The sequence below is a fragment of the Lutra lutra genome, chromosome 1 (assembly GCF_902655055.1).
Source record: "Lutra lutra chromosome 1, mLutLut1.2, whole genome shotgun sequence".
NCBI classification, from domain to species: Eukaryota; Metazoa; Chordata; class Mammalia; order Carnivora; family Mustelidae; genus Lutra; species Lutra lutra.
The window spans coordinates 76209001-76221017 of NC_062278.1; the positions used below are offsets into that span (position 1 = coordinate 76209001).

The 12017-nt window shown below is 37.1% G+C and overlaps 1 protein-coding gene across 1 annotated transcript in view; it reads right to left on the reverse strand.

Moving 5' to 3' along the window:
* Nucleotides 1–3479: 3479 nt before the first annotated feature.
* Nucleotides 3480–12017, reverse strand: part of LOC125079253 (ceruloplasmin-like) — a 30649-nt gene continuing 22111 nt past the window's right edge. The window contains exons 17-19 of the mRNA XM_047692776.1: nt 9115–9254; nt 4571–4733; nt 3480–3579 (exon numbers count right to left, since the gene is read on the reverse strand). Coding sequence (XP_047548732.1) covers nt 4575–4733; nt 9115–9254 — 299 coding nt within the window. The 3' untranslated portion in view covers nt 3480–3579; nt 4571–4574. The remainder of the gene's footprint in view (nt 3580–4570; nt 4734–9114; nt 9255–12017) is intronic.

Sequence of the window (12017 nt, forward strand, 5' to 3'; positions counted from 1 at the left end):
AGAGAGAGAGGGAAGCAGGCTTCTTGCTGAGCAGAGAGCCCGATGTGGGACTCGATCCCAGGACCCTGAGATCATGACCTGAGCCGAAGGCAGCGGCTTAACCCACTGAGCCACCCAGGCGCCCCCCATAAGAGATTCTTAATCTCAGGAAACAAACTGAGTTGCTGGAGGGGAAGAGGGTGGGAGCGATGGGGTGGCTGGGTGATGGACATTGGAGAGGGCATGTGCTATGGTGAGTGCTGTGAATTGTGTAAGACTGATGAATCACAGACCTGTGTACCCCTGAAGCAAATAATACATTATATGTTAATTTAAAAAAGAGAGTGAGTAAATACTAACTATAAGAATAGTCACTAACATCAAGTAGAGCTTTATAATATGCCAGAGCAGTGCCAAGAGCTTTATAAATTTTATTTCATTTTATCTTAACAATAACCAATTGGACAGATGCATTAGTTTTCCTTTTAAAAAAAATTTTTTTTAACTGCTGCTTTAACAAATCACCAGCAACTCAGTGGCTTAAAACAACATAAATTTAGTATTTTACAGTTCTATATGTCAGAATTCTGACCCCTGCATCACCAGCCTAAAATCAAGGTGTCTGTGGGGCTGCATTCCTTTTTGGAGGTTCTAGGGGAGAATCCATTTCCTAACCTGCTCCAGTTCTTAGGGGCTGCCCACATTCCTTGGCTTATGTGGCCCCCTTTTATTTTCAAAGCCAACAATGGCAGGTTGAGTCCTGACTTTGTATCACTCTGACCTCCTCTTCTGCCTCCTTCTACTGTTAAGGACTCATCATGATAACCCTGAATAATCTCCCTATCTTAAGGTTTGTTGATGAGAAGCCTTAATTCCATCTGCAACCTTCATTTACCTTTGCCATGAATACTAACATAGCCATAGGTCCTGAGGATTAGGATGAGGATAGCTTTGGGGGAGGCCATTATTTTGCTTACAGAATATCATGAATAGGTATTATTATTATTATCTTCATTTTATAGGTGAGGAAACCATGGATAAGAGAGTTTTTATACCTTGTAAGTAGCTAGCGAGTAGAGTGGCTGGAATTCAGGTTTGGCCTCCATGACCCAGAGATGCACTATGATCCTGAGGGCATTAGAACATGGCTTGAGACCATGTTGGGCTGAGCTTCCCAGTCTCTCTGTGCTGTGGAAGGATTCGGGCCAGGGTCTGGCTGGCAGTTGGAAGATTCAGAGCTTTCATTTTGTCAGTTTACAAAAAGATGACTAGGTTTAGAGGGCTCACTTTGGATAATTTTGCCAACTTGAGTAATTAGTCAATATAGTAATGTATTCATTTAAAAGTAAAGGAGAATAGGCTTTTATTATCAGTCTTTTTTTTTTATTTCAATTTTTTTTTTTTAGTGATCTCTATACTCAACATGGAACTTGAACTCATGACCCTGAGATCAAGAGTTGCATACTCTACCACCTGAGCCAATCAGATGTGCCATATATTATTAACCTTTTAAAAAATTTGGTCATAGATCTTCTTAGAAAATCAAGTTATGGAACAAAATTTTCTTGGTAAGTATAGAATTTGGCCAAAAAAAGTGTATATTCTTAAAGCATATTCCTTTTTATTTTATTTTATTTATTTATTTTTTAAAGATTTTATTTATTTATTTGACAGAGAGAAGATCACAAGTAGACAGAGAGGCAGGCAGAGAGAGGGGAAGGGAAGCAGGCTCCCTGCTGAGCAGAGAGCCCGATGCGGGACTCGATCCCAGGACCCTGAGATCATGACCTGAGCCGAAGGCAGCGGCCTAACCCACTGAGCCACCCAGGCACCCAAGCATATTCCTTTTTAAAAAATTTTTTTTGCACTAATGATATTTCTGTTGAAATGATGAGTACTCATCATTACAATGAGAGGACCCTTGAATAGTTGTGCAGGAGAAACATCCCACTGATGCATTCTTCGTCTTCAACTGTTCCTGTTAAGATGTATGCCATTGACTACTTTTCCATACAACTCGATTCATCAAATCACACTTCATGTAGCCATTAAATTAGGGTTCATTTTACTAGACTATGACTCCTGTCCACCTCTGAATCCCAAAGTCTAGGATTGTGTTCATAAGTGAATGAGTAGGTGAAGTTAAGTATTACTTTGGTGAGATTTGGACAACAGCTTTAGCAATTTCTTACACAATGGTGTAGTTTCATCAGGCACACCTTTAAAATTCTCAGAAAGGGATGCTTCTCATGGGAAAGAAGGGTGGCTAGTTTCATCCATACTTTGCAGGTTCTTATTAGTTTCAATAGCATAGAGTGAAGTAGTATTGTTAATTTTGTCCAGTGTTATCATAGCATTATTAGCATATTAATTTTTAGAAGTACTTTTCAGGAGACACAAGTTGGAGTACCTTGGGGTAAAATGAAATGATGTCAGGGATTTGTCTGATAAGATTCCGGGTATTTATGTATTATCTGTGAAGTTAAGAAGTTGTAAGTAAAAAAAAATGAAAAGTATGGCTTTGGTTTCAATGCTCATGTTGAACCCTTTTATTTAACTAATTTCTGATTTTAAATATTCTTATTGTCTAAGGCATAAGCTGTTTTTTAGCCAACCCACAAGACATTTGTAGTCCCCTCTTCTTGTTATTCCCTCTACAAAGGCTACAAAACCTCTTTCCCAGCATTCCTTGCTGTTAGGAATAGCCAGAGAGTAGGGGTTTGACCAATGAGACAGAAGAAGTTGGCTGGGTCTCCTCAGAAGACTTACTTTTCTGATAAAAAAAAAGAATATGTGGTTGGTGCTACTCTTTTTTCCTTCTTCTCTACCTTCAGTATATATGCAATATTTGGAGTTGCAGCAACCATCTTGCAATCATGAGGCAACAGTCATGAGGGAAATACCAAGGACATTAAAGACACTGGCCCTTGCACCATCAAGTTACTGGACCAACCCTAGCAGGCTCCTAGCTTACTTAAAAGTTTGCGACAAACACCATTGGTAATCCTCTTAGCTGGCTTTGGTTTCAGTTAGCTTAGCTGGGTTTTATGTTACTTGTAGCAGAACACATCCCAAATATTAATATTGCCAGATACAAAGACAGAGCATGAGGCCTTATTCTTGGTTCTGGAAAACTGTCACTTATACATTCTATAACCTGCAGTTTAATAATAATACATGAATTTGCATTTTAAATACTGATTCAAATTTTCAACCATGCTATGAGAATTTCTTTTCTTTCTTTCTTTTTTTTTTTTTTTTTTTGACACTTACTGATGGTGTAGTTTAGTCTTGGATTGTGTATTTTCTTTCTGAGCTAGAGTTCAGATTGTACCTGCTGTCTTTGTTCCTCTTGCCCACTCCCTTCACTATGTGTTGAAAACCTTGTTATACCACTATAGACTCTACCCCTGTGGCACAGTTGACAGAAAGAGGAAGCTCACACACAAAACTGACCAAAAAAAAAAGTGTATTTCAAGCTTGTTTTCCTGGTAGATTGCCATGAGTCTTCAGCCAGGCCCTGGATTCCTTCATCCCTTCTTCAGTAGCTTTAGCTCTGCTCATGGACTTGTCAACACTCATATCAGAAAGATATTTATGCTGTGGAAAAGAAAGTTTCATGATTTTCTAAGAAGTAACTGAGTCAAAATATTAAATCATTATATCAAGAGACCGAAGAGTAATGACTTCATGGAGAGCCTAAGTAACTAAGGAACTGATGAAAATCTCAGAAAGAAAGATACTATTTTCATCCTAAAGTTGTTAGTAGTAAAATGTGTTAGAGAGAGAGGAGAAAGGAATAAGAAGAAATAAAGTATCACTTGAATACGAAAAAATATGTAATCATTATTTAATTTCCTTCAAGAGTTGTGGAAACACTTTATAATTCTATAATTCTATCAGAGTATATGTAATAAACCTACCTCACCACACTGTTACTGATACTATCTTTGAAAAAAGAAATCTTTGCCAAATCAATAGCTTCCTTACTCAACAACTGTATTTGACTGTTGTTTAAATACAATGTTTAAGTGATTTGATTATTAGCGAGGTTAGATATCTTTATAGGCTCAATAGCCATTTGTGTTTCATCTTCTATAAATTGTTCAAATCCTTATGTGTATGTTATATGAGTCTGGAAATAATGCATATAACTCTAGAGTATCTTTTATCAGATTAGAAACAGTTATCTAAGTTTGAGAAAGAAGATAAGACCAGAGTTTCTTAGTCATCTCAAAACAGTAATCTTTGAGGGTTTTTGAGATTTATTTATGTCTTTTAGAGAGAAAGAGAGAGTGAGAGAGAGAGTGGGGGGGGGGAGACAAAGGGAGAGGGAGAGAGAGAATCTCAAGCAGACTCCCAGCTGAGTGTAGAGCCTGATGTAGGGCTCCATCTCATGATCCTGAGATCATGACCTGAGCTGAAATCAAGAGTTGGATGCTTAATCAACTCAGCCACCTAGGTATCCTTCAAAACAGTAATCTTTAAATGAATGAATAGTGTGTCAGATCATGTAAAGTTCAGTGGGTCAGATATCCTTATATAAACAGAGTTAATTTAAATATGATCACTTCAAATTAATTTGGCTTACCTTTTCATTCGATTACAGTGTAAGTGCTTTCCATTCCAGCCTCAATGTGAACACTAACATGGCAATGAAATAACCAGGTCCCAACATCTCTTGCATACATTTTTACAGTCTGATACACTCCAGGAGGAAGGTCATAAACGTCAGAGCGATACAGTCCCGTATCCTCAATAAGGAGACAAAACACCATTAAATAACATAAAAGGTATTAGTCATTTATATATCTTATCAATTCTAAAATACTTTGTTAGACAACAATTAGAAAACATTAGGTGCCATTGCACTTCTCTTCGGAGTACAAGTGAGGGTTTCAAGGAGGAGCAAGTCTGAGAACATTTCAGGGATAGGCCACAGAGAAACATCTCACTCTAAAGGGATCTTGTGTCATTCTTGGTGTTAGATACCTTGTCAGCGCCTCCTGCAGAAGAAAGCTCTAGATTTCAGACAACATCCGGTCTTATAAATCCCAAAAATTTTAACTGAAGTATTTCTAACTAAGGATGTTGGGGATGTGAGATGACCATTTCTTGAGGTGTAGCTAATCAGGAAAACTCATGGTTACAGGAAGGAGAGGAGCTCATCTGCCTTCTGGGGTCAGAACTGAAGACTGAGGGCCTTAGGGACTATTTGTTCTCCTAAACAAAGAACCAGATGTTCAGAAGACTACCTCCTCTGCAAGCTACTTTGATTTTGAAAAATGAAGCCCTAGGGCCTGGCCTGGCTGGATCAGGATGGATTTGGAAGAGCATAGGAAGGAGATGAATTGCTCTGAATAATGCAATGGGAGGTATTTGGAGGATGGGGGCATGTTGAAGAATGCAGCTCAAGATGGGGTCTGGAATAATTTGAGGAGAGGACAGATGTCAAGCAAATCTGGAGAGGAAGAGTGTGAGGAAAGAAGTACTGAGTGTAAGAGAAAAAGGTGGACAGCCAGTGTTTCACAGTAATGCATGGTAGAGGGATAACTGAAGACAGGGATGTTTAAGTCAAATGGTAAATGCTTTCACTGTGTAGTATTGGGGGGGAAATTCTTCATCTACCTCCAAAATTTCACTAAGCGTCTATGACCCACGGTGGCCTTGTTTTTGTGGTTGTTAAGGGGAGTCAGAGGAAATGGGGGTGTGTTCCATTCTGGAGATGCACAGAGATGAGAAAATGCCAGCCATGTGAGGCGAGAGGTAAGGGAGGTGAGCAGAAGCATGAAGTGAGAGTGGGAGATACTGGAAAATAGAGAGCAGAGAGGCAAGGTGTTTTCTACCAGCTGTAGATTGGGGCCTGAGCCATTTTTATTTAGGAAGATTAATTTTGCATCTACAGTGACAATAAAATGGGGGGCAAGGATCCATTTCTAAGATGTCAGAAATGTAGAGAACAATACTAAACAATTTTAACTAAGAATTGACAATGTTCCAGTCACCAGTAAATGTGCACCATGTATCTGGAGCCCTGGCATCAAGGGAGACCACAGCCTCAGGGAACAGGCGACTGGCTGTTCCAAGACCAAGTGAGTAACCCCAGAGGGCTGCTTTGCTATACTCAGGAGTTCCAGAGAGTAAAGCCCTGAGGCTGCATTAATGCTAGAGTAATTAAATTTCACCTCAAGGGAGGGGAAGACTATTCGTGATCATCTGAGGGAGGTTAAGAGTGAGTGGCTAGAACTGACAGCTGCTGGTACTAGGAATAGGATTATTCTTGTTTTTAAATTCAAGTATAATTAACATATGGTGTTACATTAGTTTCAGGTGCACAATATAACGATTCAACAATTCTATACCTTTCTCAGTGCTCATCATGATCAGCATACTCTCATTCTCCCTTATTTCACTCACCCTCCCACCCACCTCCTCTCTGGCAACCACCAGTTCCTCTCTGTATTTAAGAGTCTGGTTTCCTGTTTGTCTCTTTTTTTCTTTGTTTGTTCATTTTTTTTTCTTAAATTTAATAGGATTCTTTCGAAAAGAGCAATTTTGTGAAGAGGTAGAGAGTGAGGGACTCTAGAGTAAGAGTTGGGGGTTCAAATTCTACTTCTACTCATTATTGTTTATGAGAAAGTTCTTCATCTTATTAATCCTTCATTTCATTCCCTTATAAAACAGTGATAAAATAGTGCCTATCTCTAGGAAGGCTCAATGAGAAATCCATGCAAAAAACTAAGCATAGCATTTGGTACATAAGAAGTACTTAATCAAGGTTAGCTTTAATTAACATTATAGAAATGTTACCACAAATTCCACTTAACTTGATGCCTTATATTATAAACATTTATGTAGAGCTAACTCTTTATTTTCTCTCCACTCAACGCTTGGCATGGTTCTAGGAATGTCAGAAGCACTTGCCAAACTGAACTGATCTGAACTAAACATTAAACGTACTTAAAAACTATACCCGGAGTTTAAATCTCTCTCTTTTGTTGTAATCTTTAAAATCTAATGTAAACACTTATGAATAACAACCCTTGTATCAAGGCTTTTCCTTCAAAAACACAAGGAATGTAGATGGCAATAGGAGAAGCTCATGATTGTTGGCCCTGGGTGGAGGGTAAAGGAGATCATTATATTATTCTGTCTACTTTGTCATGTAAAATTCCCTAGAATAATAAAAATAGTTCTTAAGCCAAAACAAATAAGTTTAAGAGGAATAAATGTGTTCATTAAAGGACAGAAAAGAAAGCAGCACACTGATAAAGCTTGGTGCAAATCAAGTCATGCAGACTCATCGAATTTGTCTGAGGCTGAGCATTACAGAAGCTAATATAATACATCTAGAATCCAGGAAAGCTTTTTTTTTTTTTTTAAAGATTTTATTTATTTATTTGGCAGAGAGAGAGAAAGAGCACAAGCAGGGGGAGAAGCAGAGGGAGAGGGAGAAGCAGGCTCCCCACTGAGCAGGGAGCCTGATCCGGGACTCAGTCCCAGGACCCTGGGATCATGACCTGAGCTGAAAGCAGAGGCTTAACCATCTGAGCCACCCAGGCGCTCCTAGAATCTAGGAAAGCTTTATGTGAAACTTTTATCAATGCCAAAAGGTGAACTGTATTATGCCAAGTGGCTGAACTAAATGAGGTGTCAAATGCATGAAATATAATTGGTCCTCAATTGTACATTAATGTGTATATAAGGAATGAGGATGAAGAGATAAAGAAAATGCTCCTTAAGTAAATAAGTGACACTAACCCGGACACTGAAAAGGGGAAGGATAAACCTTAAAATACTTTTAATAAATTAGAGAGATGTCCAGGAAAAGATGGTCAGTGAAACAACCTCGGTAAAGAGTATGAAGGTGAGATGGGGGAAAAGCTATTGAGACAGAGAAATAAAGAGACTAAGAATACATACAAGAGAAAAAGATGAAGATAATTATTTTAAAAGGTTACCATAAAGCCAATTGTCACCTAATTCTGCATTTTTATGTTATAACAAATGCTGAAGGAATGACAGAATTAGAAAGTTACCATTTATAACTCCCAGTGTAAAAATTGATTCCAGGAACACTCATCAATGAATCCTTTTTAAAACTACAAGGTGAAATATAGTTGGAGAATAAGATATGTTTAAAAAAATCACTTCATAGGTTGCTTATTAATTACAAGGGGAAAATGATGCTTTTATAAATGGAGAAAAATAGTAGGGATCATCCCAATAAAGTTATCAAACAGCCCAAACAATGTCAGTACCTCTTGTCAGCATGTACCTCTTGGTGTGACATGGAAAGCACATAATATCACCTATGTGCTGTTCATGTCAAGAATGTTTGACATGGCTCTGATCACGAGGAAACTATCAGACCACGGCAGAATATGGGACATTCTACAATGGTCAGCAACTGGCCTGGACCCTTCAAAAATGAAATGCCATGAAGGATCAAGAAAAAAAAAATCACTTATTTTAGGAGAGATATGACAATGACAACCAAATGCTATGTATAGCTGATTAGATCCTGAATTAAAAACAAAACAAAATCATTAGATTTTCATTAGAAAGAGCATTTTGGGGATAACTGGGACTATTTGATGGATTATATGATAGATTATATTATTGAATTAATGTGGGGTGTGATAATGTTAGCACAATGGGGCAGAGATTCTTTAGTCTTAGGGTGCACATGACTTTATTTAGTACTTGGGGTGAAGAACCATGATGTTATGCAATTAAATGGGGTTCAGAAAAATGGAGAAAGAAAGAAAGTGTGGCAAAATGTATGTGTTCCAATTGTTTTTCTCTTAAGTTACTAAGGGTTTGAAAACAAAAGTTGGAATAGAAAGGGTGAAACTCGAGATGATTATAGAAGTCTTATTTACCTATCAGGTAACACCAGATTAGAGTGAGAAGTGCCCTTCGTGCATTCATAAGCATTTCCTGAGTGTCCACAGGACACAAAGAGCTAAATGTATAATTATTTACATGTACCTGGTATGTTATAGATTGTAGGTGTTGAACTTCAGTTCTGGCTGGGTCATTTCCTTTCTAGTGCTGTTATCCTGCCATGCTGCCCCCGTAACTGCTTCACAAGACGCAACAATAATAGATGACGCTGCCCAGGGCTCTTACCGTGTATTCAAAGCTGTGGCCGTGAAAGTGAACCGTGTGCAGGTCAGATTCACTCCCCATGCCAATCAGATACCAATTCACTTCATCCCCAACATGGAACGTCAGACCTTGGTTATTTCCAAACATTCTTCCGTTAATTGCTGTGGAGGGATACACTGTATTATATTCAACAAAGATTTAAAATAATGTAGGTTTGGGGCACCTGCGTGGCTCAGTGGGTTAAAGCCTCTGCCTTCGGCTCAGGTCATGATCCCAGGGTCCTGGGATCGAGCCCCGCATCAGGCTCTCTGTTCGGCAGGGAGCCTGCTTCCCCCATCTCTCTGCCTACTTCTCTGCCTACTTGTGATCTCTGTCTGTCAAACAAATAAATAAAATCTTAAAAAAAAAAAGAAAAGAAAAAAATAAAGTAAAATAATGTAGGTTTAAAAAAAAAAACACCTCATAGAAAGTATCATAAGTGTTTTCAGAGGCCATGAGGAAGTTAAATTCCGTCTAAGGAAGCTGTAAAACATGACCAAACCATCCATTCATTTGGATGAGTCTAATTCCAGGGAGTTTTTCTTGCCTCAGGAAATGAGGAGTTGAGCTTGCTTTAAGTAATTGGGTTGCACTAGAATATTTCACCACTATGGATACATAAACTGATGGATACTTAAATGTGTCTCTATATTTAAAGTATGTTTAAAGTGATCGTAAGAGGCTTAGAAATTGAGTGTGTTCTTCTTTGACTGCTGTTATTCAGACCTTCATGGTCTGTCACTGGTATGAGTAGAATGGCCTTTGGGCTGGGGTCAGGGCCTTTTTCTTTCGCTCTCTCTCTAGTTCTAATCCTCTATAGCTGTGGTTTCCAAAGAGTAATAGGAAAAAAATATTAATTTAATTATAGGTATAATATATAATTTATGTATTTTATGTATGCATATAATTATATATACATATAATTATATATAATCAGTTATATAATTTAGTCATCATTAATATATAATTACATATTATATATTAAGTTAATATATAATATAATATATAATATAATTTATATATAATATATAAGTTAATATTAACTTAATATATAATTAAATATATGCTATGATATATAAAATTATTATAATATAATGTAATCATATATAATATTGTATTAACATATAATGTAACAGTAATATAACATGTAATTATACTAGTATGTAACATATTAATATTAATATGTGTAATATATTAATATGTAATAATTAATATAATTGAATTATAAATTATATAATATATTCATACTGTATTTTAATATTAATGCATGAATATATACTAAATTATACATTAATTATATAATATATAATAATATAATTGTAATATATGATATTGATAATTTATATCAATATATAAATATATAATATTTAAATTAAATTTAAATTTAAATATATAGATTATATAAATTTATATAAAAACTATATAAATTATATGTAGTTATATATAAACCATATAAATGATATATTATTTATATAAATTATGTAATTAATATATGTAATTATATACAAATAATTTATTTTAATAAATATTAAATATTAATATTTGAGGTTTAATAATTAAATATTAAGATAAATATAAATAAAATATTTTGTATAATAATTATTAACTCCTTTTTACTTTTCTATTTCATGTTCGCCTGTTGAAATGCCAAAAATGCTTTAATTCAGTGGTACAAATATCTAATTTATAACCATATATCTATGGAGGTTGGGTTCTAACACTTTTAGCTGATGGAGGGATATACTAGAAATAGAAAAAACTAGGAGACTGCTTTTGACTGTGCTTCTCAGACTTTAATGTGTATGTATCCTTAGAATCTTATTCCAGTGCAGATTATGATTTACTAGATCTGTTTCGTCTGAAATTCTGCATTTCTAACAAGCTCCCAAGCGATGCTTGATGCTGCTCAGACGAGGCCTGGAGCATGAAGGCCTGGCTGACCGCCAGAGTGGTTCCTAGAGTATGCACCTCTACTTACTGTTCCCTCGTCTGGTGCCTTTGGTGCCTTCCGCACAGTGGTCTTTAACTGGATATTGTCCTGCAGGGGACATTTGGCAGTGCCTGGAGATATTCTGAGTTGCACAACTTGGGGGAAGGTGTTACTGGCTTCCCAGGGCTGGAGGGTAAGCAGGCTGCTGAACATCTTATGATGTACAAGGACAACCCCCTCCCAATAGTTACCAGACCAAAAATATGAATAGTGGTAAGCTTGAGAAACCCCAGTTTAGATCAGTGTCTAAATTCTTAACATGGTATTCAAGGTCTTGCACAATTCTGTGGGCTTTTCTTTCTTTCTTAGGTCACATTCTTCTATCTACTTGGAATGTCATCCCCCTCCCTCTTTACTAGACAGACTCCCATGCATCTTTAAATATTCAACTTAAAGTCCTCTCCCCTTCAGGAAGACCATCTTAGAAATAAGAACTTAAAACACAGCACTGTGTTGATATTTCTGTTCCAGCACCACCACCACCCCCACCCTTCCAGGTCAGCAGAAATGGGCCAGCCCTGTGCTGTGAACAACTCTAGAGAGGATGCCTCATCTTACTGGCCTTTGTATCTCCTCAGCACCAGTGTGGTGCTCTGTGCCCTCCACAAGGCATATTAAAAGATGATGGGTAGCAAAGATGCAGTCCTTGAATTAGTTTCAAATTTACTGTATGTATCTTGTGGGAAGAAAATGAAGAAGTTGAAAGAGATCACATTTGGGTTTGCCTTACTTAAGGATCCCTTACCTAGTTGCATCCCGGAGCTTCCGCCCGTGAAAGGACTGGGACCAGAAGTCTGACTGAATGTGGCTGTCAATCAGTCACATAAACAATCTCAAGTGAGATTGTTTATGTGCTTGTTCTTTGAATAATTGGCTCATTACTGTGATTCTAGAT